At 41.6% G+C, this 25146-nt stretch overlaps 1 protein-coding gene across 1 annotated transcript in view; it reads right to left on the bottom strand.

The window, feature by feature from the left end:
* Positions 1–12746, bottom strand: part of LOC136883349 (probable multidrug resistance-associated protein lethal(2)03659) — a 274390-nt gene extending 261644 nt beyond the window's left edge. Inside the window, exon 1 of the mRNA XM_067155603.2 lies at positions 12156–12746. Coding sequence (XP_067011704.2) covers positions 12156–12229 — 74 coding nt within the window. The 5' untranslated portion in view covers positions 12230–12746. The remainder of the gene's footprint in view (positions 1–12155) is intronic.
* Between the last annotated feature and the right edge of the window lie 12400 nt (positions 12747–25146).

Raw genomic sequence — 25146 nt, 5'->3', positions numbered from 1 at the left:
ATGGTGCTAATCGCAATTAGTCTCATGGTTCAATTTTTTTTTTTTTTTCAACTAGTTGCTTTACAACACACTGATACAGATAGGTCTTATGGCGAAGATGGGACAGGAAAGGGCTAGGAGTGGGAAGGAAGTGGCCGTGGCCTTAATTAAGGTGAAAATTATGTGAAATGGGAAACCACGGAAAACCTCTTCAGGGCTGCTGACAGTGGAGTTCGAACCTACTATCTCCCGAATACTGGATACCGGCCGCACTTAAGCGACTGCAGCTATCGAGCTCGATGGTTCTAATTTCATCATTCCTTGGTCGGCTCTTTTAATTGCCTCTTACGACAGGCAGGGGATACCATGGGTGCATTCTTCATCTGTGACCCCACCCACAGGGCTTTTAAAGGCAAAAGCCACGAAGGGTGTGAAAATGAAAGACTCCCTAGGCCTCGGATACTCTAATACTCAGCAAAAACAAGAGTTGACCAAGGGAGATCGGACAGTATAGATGAAAGTGAGGAGTCTGGCACAAGTGGAAGTAATGCCAGGACTCAGCTAAGGGGCCCATGGTCGCCAACCCACGTTCCAAAGTTGAGAAACCCTGGAGCCCCTTTTAGTCACCTCTTAGGACAGGCAGGGTATTCTGCATGTGTACCCCCATCCACAGGGGGTACAATCGAGATCATTCCTAACTTAGCCTTTATCTCCTTATTCTTAGTAACTTCCGGCCATTGTTCCCACCTGTTTGCATCAACAATTATTCTTGCTACTTTCATGTCTATTACTTCTAACTTATGAATAAGCTATCCTGAATCCACCCAGATTTCTCTCCCATACAGCAAAGTTGGTCTGAAAACAGACTTGTGCAAAGATAGTTCAGAATACTGTTGATCGCAGCTGCAAGCTCACTGCATTAGCTATGCTGCACCTTGATTCAATCTCACTTACTATATTACCATCCTCGGAGAACACACTAGTTGCTTTACAACACACCAACACAGATAGGTCTTATGACGAAGATGGGACAGGAAAGGGCTAGGAGTGCGAAGGAAGCGGCCGTGGCCTTAATTAAGGTGAAAATTATGTGAAATGGGAAACCACAGAAAACCACCTTCAGGGCTGCTGACAGTGGAGTTCGAACCTACTATCTCCTGAATACTGGATACCGGCCGTGAATGCCAGGATGGTACCTAACTTAAGGCCACGGCTGCTTCCTTCCCTCTTCCTTGTCTAACCCTTCCAATCTTCCCATCCCCCAGAAGGCCCCTGTTCAGTATGGCAGGTGAGGCCACCTGGGCGAGGTACTGGTCCTACTCTCCAGTTGTAACCCCGACCCAAAGCCTCACGCTCCAGGTCACTGTCCTTGAGGCAGTAGAGGTGGGATCCCCGCTAAGTCTGAGGGGAAAGCCAACCCTGGACACTGAATTGATTAAGAAAGAAATATGCAGCATAAAGTGACTGGCATTTTATCCGCTGCTATCGTAAAGGTGGACTGGGGAAGTGCTGGCTTTGTTCCATACTGGTGGGGATAGAGTGCGCTGTCAGGCTGCGTACAGATTGAACGTTCAGTTTATGAGCAGAGTTCTTGTTGAGCGCACGTTATTAGTGTTGTATTCCTACACATATTGCTGAATGTTATTTGTGTTAGCTTTCAAATGCTGACATATAGTATGGTAGTGCATAACGAATATTTCGAACGAGTGTTTCATGAGCGAATAATTAGTTGTAGATTTTGGCTACCTCATTTCCCCACAATTCAGGTACTCTATGTGCATTTTCAGGAGAGAAGATACGAGTGTTTCATGTTTCTTACGCAAATGCAACTACGGACAGATGTTTTGATGAAAGATAAGATCTATACTGTACCGTATTCATTTTCAACTTAATTATTAACTCATCATCTTCTACTACTACCTCTTTTCCCACATCTGTGGGGTCGCGGGTGCAAACTATGTAGCACATATGGACGTGGCCCTGTTTTACGGCCGGATGCCCTTCCTGACGCCAATCGTATATGGAGGGGTGTGATCACTATTGCGTGTTTCTGTGGGGGGGTTGGTAGTGTAGAGTGATGTTTGACTATGAAGAGGAAAGTGTTGGGACAGGCACAAACACCCAGTCCCCGAGCCAGAAGAATTAATCATACGCTATTAAAATCTCCGACCCGAACCGGGGACCCTGTGAACCAAAGGCCTCCACGCTGACCATACCGCAACTTTATTATTAACTCTGAACTACTAATTTAGGCCTACCATAAGGAAATTGCTCGTCCCGTCCTGCTACAGTTTACCAGTGGACTGCGAGCAGCCTGTTCACACGAGGTCCCCCATAACTCTTCGCGGCCTCTCCTTGCACTTTTCAGCTCTTTAGAACCAAACTTCCTACTGCAAGTATAATAGAAAGTTCACTCAGCTCTAAACCAAGCTAGTGGCTGCATGGTTTGAGTCTCGTAACTATCAGCTTGTACTTTGGAGGTGCTAGGTTCGAACCCCACTGTCGGCAGCCCTGAAGATGGTTTCCTATTTTCACACCAGGTAAAATGCTGGGGCTGTACCTTAATTAAGTCCACGGTTGCTTCCTTCCCACTCATACCCCATCGTCGCCATAACCCCTATGTGCGTCGGTGCGACGTAAAGCAACAGTAAAAATAATAAATAAATAAACTTAGCTCTATTCTTGTTATTTTATTGCTGGAAACGCTATCAGAACCTCTATTATAGCCTACGATTAGAATTACGTATCGTAAGCTAGTTCTCGTCCGCCTCTGTGGTGTAGTGGTTAGTGTGATTAGCTGCCACCCCCGAAGGCCCGGGTTCGATTCCCAATTTGAAAAATGTGGTACAAGGTCTTGAACGGGGTCAACTCAGCCTCGGGAGGTCAAATGAGTAGAGGTGGGATCGATTCCCACCTCAGCCATCCTGGAAGTGGTTTTCTGTGGTTTCCCACTTCTCCAGGCAAATGCCGGGATGGTACCTAACTTAAGGCTGCGGTCGCTTCCTTCCCTCTTCCTCATCTATCCCTTCCAATCTTCCCATCCCCCACCAAGGCGCCTGTTCAGCATAGCAGGTGAGGCCACCTGGGCGAGGTACTGGCCATTCTCCCCAGTTGTATCCGCCGACCCAATGCCACACGCTCCAGGACACTGACCTTGAGGCGGTAGAGGTGGGATCCCTCGCTGAGTCCGAGGGAAAAACCAACCCTGGAGGGTAAGCAGATTAAGAAAGAAAGAAAGAAAGAAAGAAAGCTAGTTCTCGCGTATTTCCCGCAGGGAGGGAGTTTCCTACTAATTGAAAACGTATCCACTGCAAATTATGTGAACAAATCACAAAATCAACTTCAGTAACAAATAATATTTATGACAACAGCGGAAATACAAACTCGAAAACTACAGTATATATGCGATGTTAGTAACAAGACAAGACGCCTCGCGATGGAAAGATTGGGAAAGTCAGTCGGAAACACTTCTCATACAGACCTCACTTTGTTCGAACCCGAGGTTTCAAAAGTCACGTGCGCTTACCGTATAGGCTATTATATAATTACCTCAGCCGGTGATAACAGCTGATTAACTTGACTAATTAGTACTGGTCACCTTGTCTGTTCATAGTAAACATTATAAGCTTTACGTTTTGAGACAAGCGGTTTCAGTGGGTGGAGCTACAAATCTGAGATTTTCAACTTCGAAAATACATACCGGTAACTTACCGGTATTGTAATTTAAAAAAATGAATGACGGTACAAACTAATCAGAATAGAAGAGTCAGGATAAGAATGTAGCAATGTCATTTCAACTACCGGTACTTGAGTTATAATAAATAAGGATTCGCAAAACATGATTAACCACCGACCCTGTACTAACAGAAACAAAAATACTGGTAACCTTATCGCCGATTGACAGGCCGTCACCACTGCAACACAACACAGGTCATTGTTTGATAGTTTGAATCCAATTCATTGGACATTCGTATCCAGAGAGGTCAGGGCTGCGGTAAAGAAGTAGGGGACTGGAAATAATAATATTGCATTGAAAATTACTCACATGTGTTCATCACTCCTATTTTAATATTTTCAGGTCCCGAAATGTAAAAAAAAAAAAAAAAAAAAAAAATGCACACACGCACTTCTTGACAACACGCCTTCGTCGTCTGTCTCTACAGTGGACTGCCTTCTCCATTACCTCATCCCAAACTATTTTTTATTCGGCCGGGTGACGCAGCAACTCTAACATCGCACCCAGCCGACCCAACAAAGCATATCGGCCAGACACCAAGTTGGAAGTCGGCCTTCTCGCCATGTATTATACCTGTATAGTCCGTGATGTTGACCTTGCAATCTCCGACGAAGTCATCCTCGGCGTTTATAGTGCCGCACGACTCTACGACGGCCCCGCACCATTACCGGATGTACTTCTGTATATCGACTCTGCAGATGCCTACTTCAACATTCACGACAATGGTGTGTTCATCCAACATCGCCTTCACCGTGTGGAATCTACTCCTTCCAACGTCTTCGTGCAGCTACAGCCGCTTCGCCCATCACAACCACTCTATACCCGTCACCACCAGCACAAGCGACCTCTAGTTACACCCCCGTTACTACCATTACTACTACCACCACTACCACCTCTGCGCACACCTCATTCAACACTCCTATTACCACCACAACGATGTCCCATCCATTCCCCCTTATGATGTCTTCTCTCCCCATCCCTCCCATCCCTGATCTATCACGTCCCCAGAACACATCTCTTCAGCCACCCGCCGAGGGAACTATTACTCCTGGAAGTATGTTACGTCCACCATCGACGCCACCACCTTCGGACCGTAATATCCTGTATAGCTGCGTCGTTCGCGGTGTGGAACCAAGTATACCAGCTGACGTCATCGCCCAGGAACTCCGCCAGTCAGGACTGCCCGTGCGAAGAGCGTTTCGCATCCACAACGTCGACGGTCCGACCTTCTTAGTCAGACTCCATCTTCCAACTTCCGAAGACGCTCAACGCCTCATCGACAACGGGATAAACCTCTATGGTTGCCACCATCGAGCTGAACCATCTCGCTCGCCTCCCCAAACCTCGTCGCCGTCCCCGGCCTGCCCCTCCTCCTCAACCACCTAGTCCACATCTCCGACCTTATCCACCCCCACCCCGTTACTTTTCGCCACCATCGCCGACCTCTCACCTCCTTAGCCTCCTACTCACTTCTCTTCCTTCTATCACATCCTTGCACCTCATCTTGTCCCTTGCAACCTTGGTTTAACCTTCCCTCCATGGCTTCTCTCCTATACAAGTATTTGTAAATCTGTCCACAAAGCACTAAATTTCCTACACATCCGTTATTCTCATCTCCTTAACTTCTTCATACTGCATTACCCACCTTCCTCATTTCTCACACCTCCCGGTTCTCTTCGCATCTTCCGGCCCAAGCGAGAGCGTCACTCTACAAGGGGCCCGCCCCACCCACTTCAGGGTGGGGAATGAAAACGTGATAACGTAACATGTAGAATTTTTAGTGATTGTTTGGGTGATATTGGTAATAATTACTCATAATGAAGTGTTGTGGGCAAAAAAAATTTGTACTAACTTTTCCCCTAATAAGGTACCTACTAAATTATGGGGGGAAAGTATTAAATCTTTTTTTACAATGCAGTAGGATTGTTCATAAAGGTAGTATAGAAAACGAGGTATGCTTATCAAAAACACACATTTTTGAATGAAATTGTTTCTGTAACTTATTCTTTGTCTTTGGCAGCCTCCAAGTGGAGGAAGATTTTAAAAATAAAAAATAAAATGAGCATAGGCCTATTTGTAATTACCAGAATTTACCGGTTTTGATCTCTATGATGGGAAGCAGCCGTGTTGTAGTTTCAATCACCACTATCTTAATACTTCTAGCTCTAAGCGGACTACGAGTTGAGAGTCATTTATGTTTAGGATATGAACACTATGAATATTCTCACGCATTTCACTTCGACATTCACACCACGCAAACACGCCTTTTGTCTTCATACACTACCCAAAATTTGGCTGTCTTTTAGAATATATTCACATGCATTTCACACTTTGCTCTTCTCTTAATACTTGGAAAACATTGTCAGAGCAATAACCCGTTTTGAAATGCGAAAAGTTTGGGCAGATGAGTGTTTTAGTTTCTCCTTTCTTAGAAGGAGTCCATTCAACATACAGGATTGGCGTTGTTTCTCAATAGTACCGTAACAGCAGGAAAAAACCCGTTCTGTTGGAGCAGAAGATTATGGTAAACAGGCCACTGCCTTCATAAAATTTGTCAAATTCGGAAAGATGTAGTCGCCTACAGGACTTTTTATTTCGAAAACAGAGTTCCAAATTTTCATGAATTCTTAGCTTTCTTTCAGCGATTCTGTGGACACTTTTGTTAAGAAGGAAGTCATACTTTCCAGTGTCGACTCAATTAAGTGTAATTTAAAAGCTTTTCAGTCTGTCGAACACACAAGTTCAATAAAAATATTGTTTATTAGTGTGTTTTTTACAGGTATGTTATAGTGTAATGTTTATATAGAGCTTGTGTGTTCGGTAGACTGAAAATCTTTTAAGTTTCTGTGGACTTGGTTAACCACCATTTCCTATCTAACTTCATAAACACTTTCTTTAATTACATAATCCTGATGATACTGCCATCTCTTTTGCAATTTTCTGGGTTCGACATGGACAGGTTTATTAAAACGGGATCACGAAAATCCAATGTCTTAAAAAGCTGTTCGCAGAATTCAACATGAAAAGATACTGAAACTTCTTATCAATTTCTTTCCTGTTCTTCTGCTGCAGTAGGAGAGCTTCTATTCCAACTCCGTAAAAGGTATGGTACTAAATTTCTATTTTTTTAAAAAAACGAATGTACTAAAAACAAATACAGTAGAGACAATACACGACACTTAAGGATTTCGCCTTGCTAAAATGGGAGACAATTCGACGGTGGCGCTCCTAGTGACTTGACCTGAACAAATCGCGCTAAATTCAAATATCAATGGAAATGTATATACGGAAATGGATAAATAAATTACGTCTAGAAAGAAAGTGGTATTGAGATATTAACTTCGAACTTGCTAAAGCAATTCTGGATAAATGAATGAAGAATTATTTAAAAGGTTATTATTCAAAGACTGAAATTAGCCATATAAACAAGGTGTGAAATGGACTGCTGTGAAATGGCTTGATCTTTCACTTATGCATTACTTTTTTAGCTTTAGCATACCTGCCTGAAATCTTACGGTTGGGTTTGTCTTTTTTCCTCATTTAAAAACATTGTATCATCACATTAAGACATTTGTCAATAAAAATATCGGCACATTCCTTACACATATGATGCAATGAATTAACATTTAATAGCTGGACAATTTTCCTCTTAACATGAAGCCTACTAACAGAAAGAAAATCTATAAAATCCCGGCTTTAATCTGAGAAGAGGGATAAAAGAAAGAAAAGTTTGAAAATGTTGTCGATAGTGATGCTTTGAGGAATATTTACGTACAATTAGAGTAAAAATGTAACATACCCTTGGCTGTATAGTCGAGGATTTTGAAAGTCAATGGCCTGGAAATGATCTGAACAGATCTTATAATTCTTATACAAGCGTAACGTCGCTTCTTTCTTGTACACTTTATCCAAATCGCTTCTGTGACATTTCAAAACCCACAGATCACACCTACAACAACACATCGGTATTGAAGGTTAACTGCTGCACTATACAATAAAATATGCGTATTATATTTTAAGCCCGTTAAAACATGGGTCGAGCAGGTCAGAAGATTATGAAGTACTGTATAAATCTCTGTCACTGGAAGAATATATATGCAAACACAATATTACTTACATGTTCTTGTCACGAGGGAACCTGAAGAACGACCGCGCATTTTTCTCTACTTCGTAATTACTGCAGCCAAACACAGCACATACCTTTCCCCTCATGTTGAGAGGAGATATCAAGGAATGACACACGCTACTATTTAATTATGTCAACTCACTGAAAACGCATAAATAACACACAAAAATACACGTGCTCTTATGACAGAATCAGTACCGTCCAGGTCTATCCGCTAGAGTGCGCTCCAATAGCTGTCCCTCGATATCTCGCTCAGTGTCGCGTATTGTCTCTACTGTATTTGCTAAAAACTTCCATGAAGTACTAGTACTAATGTACTAAAGGTGGCAACCCTGGTTGTGGGATAGACTGTTCACCGCTGCTAGAGGTGTGACGGTCCAGAGAAAATGTGTCACTGCTCCAACTGCTCCAGTGACACGACTGGAGCAGTGACACGTTGCCGGTCCAGTGACAAACCGGTCCAACCACAGATGGAGCTGAGGAGCATGGGATAGCATGCAGAGCGCGGTGACACGCTGCCGGTCCAGTGACAAACCGGTCCAGCAACAGATGGAGCTGAGGATCATGGCTCCGCGGTGACACGCTACCGGTCCAGTGACAACCGGTACAAGCACAAATGGAGCTGAGGAACACTGTTGCCAGCCCATAAATATTTTCTCCACCAATTTTTAGTTCAAAATCTGCTAAATTTCGAACTGAAGTAAAAGAGCATATATCAACTGTGTTAATAGAGGGGATTAACTCAACACTCACCGCACTATATGCTCTGAAACAGATCTGCAGATCTGACGTCCTGTGGTTGCATATGAAGCCACATGGTACTACTCTCTTTCAAAATATATGCTGGCAGTTCAAAGTGCAAAGCACATCCGGAAATTCTCAAATCTGTTTCGAAAGTTACTTTCACTTTCATTACTGTTTTCATTGGTTTTGATAAGTACGGAAAAAAATAATGTCTAACACTTTCGCATTTATATTGCACTACCAATAGGTGCACCGTCCGTGTTTGGGATTACTAGGATGCTTAACCAACTAGTCTTTTAAAGTTTAATTCTTTAACCACTTTTTACGAAATATCTGACTGTACATTTAACCTTTTCTTTTGACATATTGACATACCAAACATAACCTGACGTCAAAAGAAACACGATATCAAACACGACACTACCCGTCTCCTGTCATCAAGAGCACAGTAACGATTGCAACCAATTCTGGCTAAGGTTGTGGGCCAGAGCTGCTCTCATTGTGTTATACGGGCCCGCCTGAAAAAATTACAACTCGGACCCTGTCAAATAAAATGTAAAATGTATGAATAAAACCAAACTCCATTGCGCAACAGCGCCGAAGGGTCATGACCTACCAAGCGAAAGCAAACCTATGAATAACTACTGCAAATTAAATCACCGAGCTTGATAGCTGCAGTTGCTTAAGTGCGGCCAGTATCCAGTATTCGGGAGATAGTGGGTTCGAACCCCACTGTCGGCAGCCCTGAAGATGGTCTTCCGTGGTTTCCCATTTTCACACCAGGCAAATTTAATTAATTAAGACCACGGCCGCTTCCTTCCCACTCCTAGCCCTTTCCTGTCCCATCGTCGCCGTAAGACCTATCTGTGTCGGTGCGACGTAAAGCAACTTGCAAATGAAATCACAACAGGAAGATGTAATGCAATACATTGTCAATTTATGTAAGCAAATGAATTATTCATTACTGTAAGATTTCGAACAAAATATTTAAAGGTTCTTTAAGTTGATGCCATCCTGGTGGGAACATCCAAATGTTGTCCATCGATAACATCACAGGGAAATTAAATTAAAATTACCAATCTCTATTCCCTGACAGGTTTACAGGACGCGTGTGCGTCTCCGATAACCCTTCCAAAAATATGAATTCATGCTCCGCACGTGTGAATGAGTCATGCACTCAAATGCTATTACTTAGGAAATGTATACATGGCATCACGCACCCACACGATTACGCGAAGCGCTGTGCTAGTATTTACTTGACTCACCTAATTTACCAAATGATAAATTAAAGTATACATGGCATCACGCACCCACACGATTACGCGAAGCGCTGTGCTAGTATTTACTTGACTCACATAATTTACCAAATGATAAATTAAAATCCACCAGAATGATATTATTATTATTATTATTATTATTATTATTATTATTATTATTATTATTATTATTATTGCTGGCCCCGTGATGTAGGGTTAGCGTGCCTGCCTCTTGCCCGGAGGCCCCGGGTTCGATTCCCGGCCAGGTCAGGATTTTTACCTGAACCTGAGGGCTGATTCGAGGTCCACTCAGCCTACGTGATTAGAATTGAGGAGCTATATGACGATGAGATAGCGGCCCCGGTCTAGAAAGCCAAGAATAACGGCCGAGGGGAATCGTCGTGCTGACCACACGACACCTCGTAATCTGCATGCCTTCGGGCTGAGCAGCGGTCACTTGGTAGGCCAAGGCCCTTCGAGGGCTGTAGTGCCATGGAGTTTGGTTTGGTTTATTATTATTATTATTATTATTATTATTATTATTATTATTATTATTATTATTATTATTATTATTATTATTATTATTATTATTATTATTTGTAGAAATGTTTTAGTGATGAAGTAGATTACTGTGGATTTCTTTCGTTCACATTAAATAATGAACACCGTACCGGTATGTCTCCGTCCTGTTCTTGTCACATCCTCCCTAACGGTACGGGACGACGACGGCTGTGTCGCTGGACCGTTTGCGGATAGCAGTAGCAACACTGTCACAGCAGTGGACCGGTACAGGACGCTGTGAGTCGCAGCGCAAGACCGTCACAGTTTGGTCACAGTAGCAGACAGCAGTGGACCGGTAGCAGCAAACTGCGAGTCGCAGCGCAAGACTGTCACAGTAGCAGTGGACCGGTAGCAGCCAACTGCGAGTCGCAGCGCAAGACTGTCACAGTAGCAGTGGACCGGTAGCAGCCAACTGTGGGTCGCAGCGCAAGACTGTCACAGTAGCAGTGGACCGGTAGAGAAGAGGCTCCTGGAGCAGGTTGTCACTGCTCCATTCGGAGAATAGGTGACGCGTACCGGTACAGCAGTACCGACTCACCTCTAACCGCTGCTCACTTTCACTTTAGAGCAAAGCAAGCACCGCCATCCTTGTTATTGATATAAGACAAAATATTTTGATAGGTTACGGTATGGTGTTCAGAAGGGCAATGATCTGGGGGAAAACGACCCCTAGGTTAGAGCCACGAAGCGGCCTTAGGTCTCTAGTTTGCACTGCAAGCACTATTGGTCTGGACTGGTTAGGGTAGGGCCTGGTCTAGACCATTGATCTGGCCTGGTTAGGATAGGGGCTGGACAAGAGCATTGGTCTGGATAGACCAGTCATATGGGGACAAGCAAAGGGGGTCTGGGGCCGTAAGGCCTAGGTTAGAGCCGCGAAGCGGCCTTAGGCCTCTGGATTCCACCACAAACACCATTGGTCTGGACTAGTTAGGGTAGGGCCTGGACTGGTCAGGATTGGAGCTGGACAAGAGCATTGGTCTGGATAGAGCCCCTTTGAATGTCCCCAAATCATTGCTCATGTCAACACCATACCATAACCTAAGAAAATGTATTGTTTTATATCAATAACATAAACAAAACTTGTAACTTCCATGCTTTCCTCATCTACTGTAAGTTCCATGCTTTGCTCAAAAGTGAAGTGACCTGTCTGTCCCATAACATCTCTGGAAACCTAGAATAGAAAACAAAGATGGCTATAATAAATACATCCTCCTACTTCTTATGAGTAATGATTACCAATATTACCCATTAAATCACAGAAATCGTACATTTCGGGACCTGGCTAACTTCAAAATGGAGTTCTGAACACATGTGAGTAATTTTCAGTCTCATATTATTATTATTATTATGATTACTGCCAGTCCCCTACTTCTTTACCACCGGGCGAGTTAGCCGTACGGTTAGGGGCGCGCAGCTGTGTACTTACATCCGGGAGATAGTGGGTTTGAATCTCACTGTCGGCAGCCCTGAAGATGGTTTTCCGTGGTTTCCCATTTTCACACCAGGCAAATGCTGGGGCTGTACCTTAATTAAGGGCACGGCCGCTTCCTTCCCACTCCTAGCCCTTTCCTATCCCATCGTCGCCATAAGACTTGTCTGAGTCGGTGCGACGTAAAGCAAGTAGCAAAAAGAAAACTTCTTTACCACCACCCAACGGAATTCTGAATATTGTAGTGCACAGTTCTGATTTGCACCCTTCGATTTGTAACTTAAGTTATTTCTTCTGAAAACAAAATAAGGTGACGGTACTTACCAGAATAGTAATACTGACAAAGGATTTGCTTTCTCCCTAGGATTTGGTGTACCCTCTCTGCTGTAGGCGTCCATAACCTCAATCTGCTGAGCTTGTTTCTTTCCTCGCTGTGACAGACTCGACTTGCGCACGCAAAGCAAGAGTGAGTGAGATTATTTGTCTGTCTCACACTGCTGCGCGGTACGGTATCAGTCGCGTTTCAGAGTAGTAGGTATTTGCTAACATGAGTGCCCTCGCTATCTTACGTGATCTTGTCTCGAGATGTTTACCGAGAATATAAACCGACGCCCTTGACTTCATTGACGAGAGCATTAGGCTTGATTATATTGCCATGTCCTTGGCTCTTCTCTCTTGACTCAATTAATGCTACTTTTTTTTCCCCTTAGTACCGCCACAGTTTACGTCACATTTCATCGTTAGCTTTCAGGAAGCAGCATGCTACCATACCGTATGCAGAGCCTAAATCATTTTTCTTCAGGACCAAGCCTTCTCAGGTGAGCGGTTTTAATCAAACTCCACAAAAGGCCTGATGCTTGATTATTTGGAGATCTGACACTCTACCACCCCATGGCGAAGCCCCGGGCATTCTAAATCTCATCCCATCCCCTCACAAATTACCTCCTAGTACGTTTTTTTTTTTTTTCAAAAAAGAAAAAGAAATGAACATACGATATATGTGTATGCCCAGTTTTTGTCCCGTTCCTCTACGGGGTCGTGTATGAAGAAATGAATCTTCGTAGCGAGTTTTTACGAGCGGATACCCTTCCTGACGTCAACCTCAGAGGAGTTAATAAGATGAAATGAAAGATGTGATATAAAAGTAGGTTAATAATAATAATAATAATAATAATAATAATAATAATAATAATAATAATAATAATAATAATCATGGCTTTACGCCCCACTAAATACATTTACGGTTTTCGGAAACGCCGAGGTACCGGAATTCAGTCCCGCAGGAGTTCTTTTATGAGCCAGTAAATCTACCGGCACAAGGCTGACGTATTTGAGCACCTTCAAATACCACCGAACTAAGCCAGAATCGAACCTGCCAAGTTGAGGTCAGAAGGCCAGCTCCTCGACCATCTGAGCCACCCAGCCCAGCTATAATAGTAGGAAGGGAGAGGCTGAAATCCGGTGTCGGCACATAGCCTACTCCTGTCGAATGTATAAGTGTCAAGGTTCTGCTCAATGTTTTACGTCTCCATCCGCCGGACGAATCACCATCAACAGCGTTATATGCCCGCACTCTATGTGAGCACCCCGGACAGGTTTAGGATTGAATCAGGCTTTATGGCACGCAGTCTAGGCATTAGAAATTGTATTTCACCACCTTTCCTATCCTGCCGGCCACAATTCTGATGGTGATTTTTTTTTCGACCCACGGGATTTCGAACCGGCTAAACATGGTGTGAGACCGTATAGACTTGACAATCAATCAATCAATCAATCAATCAATCAATCAATCAATCAATCAATCAATCAATCAATCAATCAATCAATCTATCAATACTGATCTGCATTTAGGGCAGTCACCCAGGTGGCAGATTCTCTATCTGTTGCTTTCCTAGCCTTTTCCTAAATGATTTCAAAGAAATTGGAAATTTATTGAACATCTCCCTGGGTAAGTTATTCCAATCTCTAACTCCCCTTCCTATAAATGAATATTTGCCCCAGTTTGTCCTCTTGAATTCCAACTTTATCTTCATATTGTGATCTTTCTTACTTTTATAAACGCCATTCAAACTTATTCGTCTACTAATGTCATTCCACGCCATCTCTCCGCTGACAGCTCGGAACATACCACTTAGTCGAGCAGCTCTTCTTCTTTCTCTCAATTCTTCCCAACCCAAACATTGCAACATTTTTGTAACGCTACTCTTTTGTCGGAAATCACCCAGAACAAATCGAGCTGCTTTTCTTTGGACTTTTTCCAGTTCTTGAATCAGGTAATCCTGGTGAGGGTCCCATACACTGGAACCATACTCTAGTTGGGTTCTTACCAGAGACTTATATGCACTCTCCTTTACATCCTTACTACAACCCTAAACACCCTCATAACCATGTGCAGAGATCTGTACCCTTTATTTACAATCCCATGTATATGATTACCCCAATGAAGATCTTTCCTTATAAAAACACCTAGATACTTACAATGATCCCCAAAAGGAACTTTCACCCCATCAACGCAGTAATTAAAACTGAGAGGACTTTTCCTATTTGTGAAACTCACAACCTGACTTTTAACCCCGTTTATCATCATACCATTGCCTGCTGTCCACCTCACAACATTTTCGCGGTCACGTTGCAGTTGCTCACAATCTTGTAACTTATTTATCACTCTATAGAGAATAACATCATCCGAAAAAAGCCTTACCTCCGATTCCACTCCTTTACTCATATCATTTATATATATAAGAAAACATAAAGGTCCGATAATACTGCCTTGAGGAATTCCGCTCTTAATTATTACAGGGTCAGATAAAGCTTCACCTACTCTAATTCTCTGAGATCTATTTTCTAGAAATATAGCAACCCATTCAGTCACTCTTTTTTCTAGTCCAATTGCACTCATTTTTGCCAGTAGTCTCCCATGATCCACCCTATCAAATGGTTTAGACAGGTCAATCGCGATACAGTCCATTTGACCTCTTGAATCCAAGATATCTGCTATATCTTGCTGGAATCCTACAAGTTGAGCTTCAGTGGAATAACCTTTCCTAAAACCGAGTTGCCTTCTGTCGAACCAGTTATTAATTTCACAAACATGTCTAATATAATCAGAAAGAATTCCTTCCCAAAGCTTACATACAATGCATGTCAAACTTACTGGCCTGTAATTTTCAGCTTTATGTCTATCACCCTTTATACACAGGGGCCACAATAGCAACTCTCCATTCATCTGGTATAGCTCCTCCGACCAAACAATAATCAAATAAGTACTTCAGATATGGTACTATATCCCAACCCATTGTCTTTAGTATATCCCCAGAAATCTGATCAATTCCTTTCCGATTATGGCTACCAGACGGGCTAAAGAAATTAACTAATGATATTTAACAAAATTTAGACGATGTTAGGCCAATATTACAGAATATCCTTTTTAACATTTTAAAACATGGATTTAATAAACATAAAACTTTAACATTCGCTTTCTTCTTATTTCGTTTCGTGTTGAAAGTTCCGGTATATCCTTGAAGTCTACTTATTCCAAGACGGCATATTCAGTGACAAGTGAGTTCAATCCTATTTGTGTCATTGTCAGGTTAATTTCTGGGCAAAAGTGGCTGGGCACAGAACTCACCACTCGGTGGTGCTTCGTGCCAAAGTTACAGATAATTGAAGCCTTTACCTCCGAATCACGCCTTGCTAACGAGGTGTAGTGTTTACAGTGCACCATGTCTTCTGGTATGGGCTAGAATAAATCTGTTACTTTCATTGACCTGTCTCAGTCTCATCCTTGGCTTTGACAATATGAAAGTGACTGAGGTATGAGTGATGCTAGTAATACCATTCTTTATGCAGCCAGTCCCTGTTATGAATGGTGTGAAAATATCGCTCATAGGGTCGGTTGATGCATGCATTTCAGTGGACTTGGCAGACTGATATGCAATAGCAACTTCTGGCTCGGTGAAGAAAGCAACGGGAAACTACTCACTCCTCATTTCCCTAGTACACCTCTTCAGCAACGCCTATGCTATTTATGACAGCTTTTGGCGGAGCTGTGGAGGATCAAACCAGCCTTCGGGCTGAGTACCCAACGTACATACCTCCGAATCCTCCAAGTGCCTACATGGCCTGTACGGAGATTGATCTGGATTGTGTCAGTGGGAAATATAGAATTATAAACTCTCTGTAAATTCTTAGACTTAGGTTTGAAATAATTTTTGTTGTACCAAATACAGTAGAAGCGTCAAATTATCTCCTTTTTGGGTCGAGAAGCCAGAGAGATGATTTTGCCAAGCAGAAGCACAATTTCTTATCGCCGGAATAACTACCGAAACAACAAAATTCTACTATCTTCTTGCCCAGTTGTAGCCAAGATTTGTCGAGAATATTTGGGATCTTGTGACAAGTGCAGAAACTAATACACAAGAACCTCTTTTATCCGGCCCTCATTAATCCGGATCTCCGTTTTATCCGGATCGAAAATAATAAAATATGTAGGGCCTATACTTACTTGTACAGTATTTCTTTTACGGAGTCTATTCTTCTTGAATGTCTTTTCCGCCAAGGTTAATCAAGGACAGGGATTGGAAGTAAGTCGGCCGCGGTCTATCAAAGGTACCGTCCCAGCATTCGCCTGGAATTGAGAATGGGAAACCGTGGACTCTTCTGAGTTCCTTGACACATTTGCACGCATTCCCGGATGCTCGGATGTAGATGTGAACGACGTAAATGACCGGTTGAAAAATGACTGTAATTCAGGCCACGGTATAATGACAGATGAATAAATTATTGCCTCTTGTTCCTCGGCAGGTAATGACGAGAGTGGTGAAACCGGCGCTCCGTCAAAAGAAACTGTGACTCATGGAGATGCTGGACAAACTGATAGCCTATTTTGAATCCCAGACTGAAACCACACCAGCAGAACTGATGTTATATCAATCAATCAATCAATCAATCAATCAATCAATCAATCAATCAATCAATCAATCAATCAATCAATCAATCAATCAATCAATCAATCAATCACTACTGATCTGCATTTAGGGCAGTCGCCCAGGTGGCAGATTCCCTATCTGTTGTTTTCCTAGCCTTTCCTTAAATGATCGCAAAGAAATTGGAAAATTATTGAACATTTCCCTTGGTAAGTTATTCCAATCCCTAACTCCCCTTCCTATAAACGAATATCTGCCCCAATTTGTCCTCTTGAATTCCAACTTTATCTTCATATTGTGATCTTTCCTACTTTTAAAGACACCACTCAAACTTATTCGTCTACTGATGTCCTCCCACGCCACCTCTCCTCTGACAGCTCGGAACATACCTTTTAATCGAGCAGCTCGTCTCCTTTCTCCCAAATCTTCACAGCCCAAACTTTGCAACATTTACGGTAGTCTTTTGTCGGAAATCACCCAGAACAAATCGAGCTGCTTTTCTTTGGATTGTTTCCAGTTCTTGAATCAAGTAACCCTGGTGAGGGTCCCATACACTGGAAGCATACTCTAGGTGGTGTCTTACCAGAGATTTATATGCCCTCTCCTTTGCATCCTTACTAAAACCCCTAAATACCCTCATAACCCTGTGCAGAGATCTGTTCTATCACAACTAGGCCTATAACTGATGTGTCCTAAATTGCAGGCTATAAATATAAATATTATTTACTTATTTTATTTGAAATGGCCTATTTTAAGCACACCAACAGAGTTTAGAATAATACCAGGCCTACATATCAATAGGTCTGAATAATCATCCCACACATTAATCATATTTGATGTCAAGCTTACAAAGCCGTAAAAGAGAGTGAAATATTGAAGACCAGGTGTATCATTAGGAACATCTCATGGAGATCATAGGATATTTATTTATCCTACTCTTAACACAGTAGTAAACAGGTCTACCTCTTATCTAATTTTTACTATAATCCATTTGCATCAGTGATTCCAACATATACCAGTTATTCCTACTGGTATAACTGATAGGAATACCAGTCCAACGATAACTTCAAATTACAAATAGACCCTATTCAACCCAATGCTGTAGAAAACAGCACGTCAGTCCAATGCAATAAAGGGAAATAAACGAGAATTGAGGAGACAAAAAGTACTATATATTGATTTTTGACCACAATGTTTTGTCTTGTGTTTTATATGTGCAGAGCAGTTAATCACACACATTATTTTTGATGAATTTATGGCATTTAAAAAAGTCAAGTAAAATGCACATTCAATGTACCATGTTCCAGAGAAGAGTTAAGGATGGGCATGAAGGGTCAGAAGAGTACACACACTACAGCCATGCTCTACTTACATCAGGGTCCACTTCTTTGGCTAACATGTCAATTTCTTCCGGCGACAATTGCGCCAATAGCTGGTCCATGTCCATGCCTTCATATTCACTGAGATATTTGCCATATAGCTTTTGATGTGTTGTGGTCATGGTTGTCGTCGTGGTAGTAGAAGACGTGGAAGTAAAACGTCTTCATGATACATATTTTAATGTAAAACAGGAAAAGCTCACACATTATTTTAGTGCATAAAACACAGTCGTAAATGTAAGAAAAGTATTCTTATATTTTTTTTTTGTACAATTGAAAAAGGTATTACTGTACCACTTATGTTAATATATTATAAAACATGTACTGTAGGCTATTTGTTTTTTTTTTAGTTTTCGATAATGCAGATCAGTTCCGGTCCCACTCAATCCGGATAGACGAGGTTTTTGTGTACATAATCTCTAGCAAAAGATAGGCTGTTAACTTTATTTAAATTGTGAAGAGCGGCAAATAAAAGAGCTAGTTAGCGAACTCGAACTTGGAGATATGAAACCAAGTCAGTTGCTTAGAAAAATGATTTCTAAGAATTTACAGAGAGTTTATAATTCTGTATTTCCCACATGTCACTGAAGAGAGATGACAGTTTTTCAACAGCTTTAAAGTTGAAAATGTTCTCTCACCAGTAAAATTCAATTATCATGGGACACCTATGCATTATGAATGCTATTTTATTATTTCAAAATCACCGAGCTCGATAGCTGCAGTCGCTTAATTGCGGCCAGTATCCAGTATTCGGGAGATAGTAGGTTCGAATCCCACTGTCGGCAGCCCTGAAAATGGTTTTCCGTGGTTTCCCATTTTCACACCAGGCAAATGCTGGGGCTGTACCTTAATTAAGGCCACGGCCGCTTCCTTCCCACTCCTAGCCCTTTCCTGTCCCATCGTCGCCATAAGACCTATCTGTGTCGGTGCGACGTAAAGCAACTAGCATTTCAAAATCCAGTCTTAAAAATACTTAGACCTACTCTTAGTCACACCCTTAAAATGTTGCGACCCGGCGAGTTGGTCGTGTGGTTAGGGGCACGCAGCTGTGAGCTTGCATCCGGGAGATAGTGAGTTCGAGCGCCACTGTCGGTAGCCCTGAAGATGGTTTTCTGTGGTTTACCATTTTCACACCAGGCAAATGCTGGAGCTGTACCTTAATTAAGGCCACGGCCGCTTCCTTCCCACTCCTAGGCCTTTCCTGTCATGTCGTCTCCATAAGACCTATCAGTGTCGGTGCGATGTAAAACAAATTGTTAAAAAATGTTGCGCCTTGAGCATTTGACCACTCTGCCCAGTTATAAACTAGTGCCTGCGGGTTGGTGTCTGGAATAAATCTTACACCAGAGTGAACACTTCGCTCATTTCCAAGAGAAGCCGCTCGAATCATTCCTCCAATATTTTCTCTGTTTCTTGACTACTTGTTAAACCGGCATCTTTGGGACTTTCGTCGGATTTCATTTTCTTTCATGTTGTCTCCTAGCCTTGTCCCATTTCTCTACGTGGTCGGGTATAGAGTGAGATTAATCTTCATACCGAGTTTTTACGACCGGATGGCCTTCCTGACGTCAACCTAATCAGAGGAATTCATGAGATGAGGTAAGTGATGTGATATAATTATGATTGTAGGAGAGGAACCCCCTGTGGGTGAGGGCGGTAGAATAACACCCACGGTATCCCCTGCCTGCCGTAAGAGGTGACTAATAGGGGCCCCAGGGCTCTGAACTTTGGAGCGTGGATTGGCGACTACGGGACCCTTAGCTGAGTCCTCGCATTGATTCCATTTGTGCCAGGCTCCTCACTTTCATCTATCCTATTCAACCTCCCTTGGCCAACTCTTGTTCGTTTCCGACCCCGACGGTAATAGGTATCGAAGGCTAGGGAGTCTTTCATTTCCTCGCCCTTCGTTGCCCTTGTCTTTTTTTGCCGATACGGTAACTTCATTTTTCGAAGTATCGGTTCCCTTCCATTTTTTTCTCTCTGATCAATTAAGAAGGCAGCTAAGGATAACATGATGCCAAGCATAATATTGGCAGTCATACAAATTTGAGTGAGAAATTGAAGGGTATATACTATAAGGCAAAAACAGGTTCTAAGTCCAGGAATCATTAGTCAACAACGGGATCTTCAAAAGGCAGAAGTATTCAGTCAGCTGTCTACAGTATGTAAAGATTGTTGGTTACAAGGATAATATCCGGATAGAGGAGGTGACTAATACTCAGGAAGTAATTAAAATTTACCTATGATAACAACGACATTTACAATAAGATACAAATGTTGAAAACTAGAAAAGCAGCTGGAATTGATAAGGTTTCAGGGGATATAATAAATACAATGGGTTGGCATATAGTATCATATCTGAAGTACTTATTTGATTATTGTTTGCATGAAGGAGCTATACCAAATGAATGGAGAGTTGCTACAGTAGCCCCCTGCGTACAAAGAAAGAGTGATAGACATAAAGCTGAAAATTTCAGGCCAGTCATTTTCACATGCATTGCACGTAAGCTCTGGAAAATCGTTCTTTCTGATGATATTAGACATGTTTGCAAAATTAATAACTGGTTTGATAGAAGGCAGTTTGCGTTTAGGAAAGGTTATTCCACTGAAGTTCAACTTGCAAGATTCCAGCAAGATATAGCAGATATCCTGGATTCAGGAGGTCAAATGGACTGTATCGCGATTGACCTATCTAAGGCATTTGATAAGGTACCGGTAGATCAGGGGAGACTACTGGCAAAAATGAGTGCTATTGGACTAGAAAAAAGAGTGACTGAATGGGTGGCTATATTTCTAGAAAATAGAACTCGGAGAATTAGAGTAGGCGGAGCTTTATCTGATCCTGTAATAATTAAGAGGGGAATTCCACAAGGCAATATTATTAGACCTTTATGTTTTATATATATCAATGATATGTGTAAAGAAGTGGAATCAGAGATAAGGCTGTTTACAGATGATGTTATTCTGTACAGAGTAATAAATAAGTTACAAGATTGTGAGCGGCTGCAGGGTGACCTCGATAGTGTTGTGAGATGGACGGTGGGCAATGGTATGATGATAAACGGGGTTAAAAGTCAGGTTGTGAGTTTGACAAATAGGAAAAGTCCTCTGAATTTTAATTACTGCGTTGATGGGGTGAAAGTTCCTTTCGGGGATTATTGTAAGTACCTAGGTGTTAATATAAGGAAAGACCTCCATTGGACGCGTGATGCATTATATTAATCTATGCATTTGGTAAGTAATGGCATCGAGGTGCATGACTGATTCATACATGTGGAGCCTAAGTTCACACTATTTTCGGAAGGCTTATCAGAGACCGATCATCTCACTCACATACTTCCTTGAGGGAATAGAGATGTGCAATTTTTAGCCGTGTAGCCTCGTATAGCAACAGTCGGGTTTTGAGACCATAGTACTCCTGTATTGCACAAGACATGTAGAATTAGCAGTTTTGACGAAATGTATCTCCTGATTTTTGGTTTTGTAAAGTTGCCAGGCATGCTGCGGTGACATCGGATGAAACCCACAGTGTGTTTGTCTTTGGTGCTGATTTCTCATCATGGCTCTAAGCAGTTCTTAAGTCAAGTGCAGATTTAGCAACACTGCCGCACAAAGCGCGCGAAGTGATCTGATTGGCTAAGCTCAGCAGCTGATAGGATTGACAATTTTTATTTTATATTATTTATCATATTATTTATAGGTTTGTTCCTTTAAAGGTGGTAGGGAATGGTAAGGATCCACGTTATTATAACAGAGAAGTAAAGAGACTAAGAAGGAGGTGCAGACTGGAAAGAAATAGAGTTAGAAATGGTTATGGAAGTAAGGAGAAATTGAAGGAACTTACTAGGAAATTGAATCTAACAAAGAAGTCAGCTAAGGATAACATGATGGCAAGCATAATTGGTGGTCATACAAATTTTAGTGAAAAATGGAAGAGTATGTATAGGTACTGTAAGGCAGAAACAGGTTCAAAGAAGAACATTCCAGGAATCATTAATGAACAAGGGGAGTGTGTATGCGAGGATCTTAAAAAGGCAGAAGTATTCAGTCAGCAGTATGTAAAGATTGTTGGTTACAAGGATAATGTGCAGATAGGGGATGTGAGTAACACTAAAGAAGTATTAAAATATACCTATGATAACAATGACGTTTACAGTAGGATACAAAAGTTGAAAACTAGAAAAGCAGCTGGAATTGATAAGATTTCTGGGGATATACTAAAGGCAATGGGTTGGGATATAGTACCATATCTGAAATACTTATTTGATTATTGTTTGGTTGAAGGAGCTATACCAAATGAATTGAGAGTTGCTATAGTAGCCCCTGTGTATAAAGGAAAGGGTGATAGACATAAAGCTGAAAATTACAGGCCAGTCAGTTTGACATGCATTGTATGTAAGCTTTGGGAAAGCATGCTTTCTGATTATATTAGACATGTTTGCGAAATTTTTCGTGTATTTTGAAAATATATACATCGAATTTTCCCTCTAATTTTCTGAAAAATATACTGTAATATAAGTTCTGCCGTGTTTTTTCTTCATTGTTATGTATGTACATAATAGTAATTGTAATTCACTAATGAATTATGATTATCGAAAAAGCAGCCAGAGTTCGGCCACCGTAAAAATAACTCAAAAAACGAAGTTTCCTCCGACTTAGTATTACTTCGGCCACCGTAATTTTTTTAAAAAAACTTGTAAAAAGCCCGATATCAATAATCGGCAAACAAATTAAAACCATTCGGGTAAAACAGACGTACAGGGATCAAATTTACAAGAAATTTCCAAATAACTCACATTTTCCTCAAAGAAGAAACAAGTTTATTTAACTTAAGCCTATAAGCATTCAATGATATAAAATTATGCATTATATTACGTATGTAATTTTACTGGCATGAAAGATAATGAAGATAGCAAAATCATATTCTCTAGAGTCCAATGTACGAAGAAAGAAACAAGTTGAAAAAGTAAAATATTTTTCGATTGTTCTCACAATACGCTGGTGTCTACATTAAAATATATTTGGCCTGTCAATTAAGCTCTTGAATTTGTATCGCCCACGTCTGACTGGATCCCGAACTTCCAATTTCCTCACAATATCATCTTTCTGGATGTCACATTCATCATCAATAACTGGGAAAGTGAAGTACACATCCTTTCCAGCTTTCTTCCTCAAAAATTTCACTAACAAGTACTCTCCAGTTTCTTTAACTTCTCCAACATAAAATCGCTGAATTTTGTCCTTGGAAAATTTTACAAGTACGAAGTTTCCTACTTCATATTCATCAGTCCCATCTACTTGCATTTCCAAACTTGCCGTCCTGTTCTCGGTTAAAATTATCTCTCCTTGGCTGCAAAGTTCATAATTTTCTTCAAGCTTCTCCTGTTCATCTTGGGGTTGCTCTGATATGTGGTTTGTGGTTACACTTCGTCCAGGCCTCACGTTCAGTCGTTTTCCTTTGAATCTGGAATTATTATTCTCTCCTAATCGAGATGTCTTCAGGAGATTCGTGAACGATTCGCTCCATGACTTTTCCGAACTCTGATTTTCGGTAAAGTCAGGAAGTCTTTTTGGGACAGCATCTCTGTTTAGAGGACAAAGTCCTGCAGCTCTGAAGCCAGATTTCAGGCTACTTTTCAACCTTTCATCCCATATATCCTCTAGGGCCGCCTTGAAAACTCTGGGAAATTCTGTTTTAGGCAGGGTTCCTCTATTCTTATTCTTCCATTTGTTCAGCTGTTTCCTCCAAGACATTTTAAGTGGACGGAAAAGTGCAATATCCAATGGCTGCGTTAGATGAGTTGAATTTGGTGGCAGCAGCACAAACGATATATTGTTGTTCTCACACTGTCTGATTACTTCCATTGACAGATGGCTGGACAGGTTGTCACTTATTATTACTTTTTTACCAGGTAACTTCTTGAGATACGGCAGGCAAATTGTAGAAAACCATTCCTCAAAAATAGCCATATCAAACCAACCACTTTCATTCCTGTTATAATGTGCACCAGTGACACCACCTTCCGTCCAGCCTGGGTACAAATGTTTGGCTCGATAAAGCACATATGGAGGTAACAACTCTCTTGAGCCTGTTCCTGCCAACATGACAGAAGTTCCACTCTTTGATGAGTCAGTAATCCTCTCAGGGTTTTTACTTCCTCTTTTTACAATCACTTTAACTTTACCCGGATCATCTACAAAATTAGTCTCATCGTAGTTTATAATACTTTCTGGAGGAATTTCGTCCAGTGTTGTTTCTAAATTGTCGAAGTATTCACCAATTTCTACCGATCCTACGGAGGCTCTAGCACGTTTGATATTTTCCGCAAAGCGAAACGATAAATCTCGATGTCTATCAAGAAAACTTTTGAGCCAGTCTGCACCAGGCACATTATCTTTGAATATGGAAATTGTTTTTCCCTCTCTGTCTAGATAATCCTTCACCATAATTTTGATGTCTCCAGGTGTTAATGGATATCCCCATACAGCACACGTAGTAAGTCCATGAATGAGATCGGCTTCTTCCTGAAAAACACCAGAGATAATAGGTAAATAACATATCTCGGTTAGCAACACCTCGGGGTATAAATGAAGCAGTTACATATAAGCGTCAACGCAAACCTCTGCTGAAAGAATGCTTGGACGTCCTATTTTTCCCGTGTGCTTCTTGTTCAGCTTGTCTTGCAGGGTCGATCGTGGAACAGCATATTTCTCCGAGGCTTGCCGAATCGTTATAGTGCCTTTCCTTATCTCTTCTAATGCATTTTTTAGGTAAACGGGATTGTAATTGAAATACCCGCGGCCGCCTAAAACTTTCTTGTATCATCTTGGCATGGCCGAAGTTACCCTGGAAGAGGACAACTTTTATCACAAAACTATCCCATGAAAAACCTATTCGAATAAAATGCATCAAATTCAGTTAATCATTTACCAGACATACTTACTTTCTAACACCATAAACAGATGGAGTAGAGAATCAGATGCTGGGGCTGGAGAACAGTTTGTTTCTCA

The sequence above is a fragment of the Anabrus simplex genome, chromosome 1 (genome assembly GCF_040414725.1).
Source record: "Anabrus simplex isolate iqAnaSimp1 chromosome 1, ASM4041472v1, whole genome shotgun sequence".
NCBI classification, from domain to species: Eukaryota; Metazoa; Arthropoda; class Insecta; order Orthoptera; family Tettigoniidae; genus Anabrus; species Anabrus simplex.
This window is presented reverse-complemented; position numbering and strand designations above follow the sequence as displayed.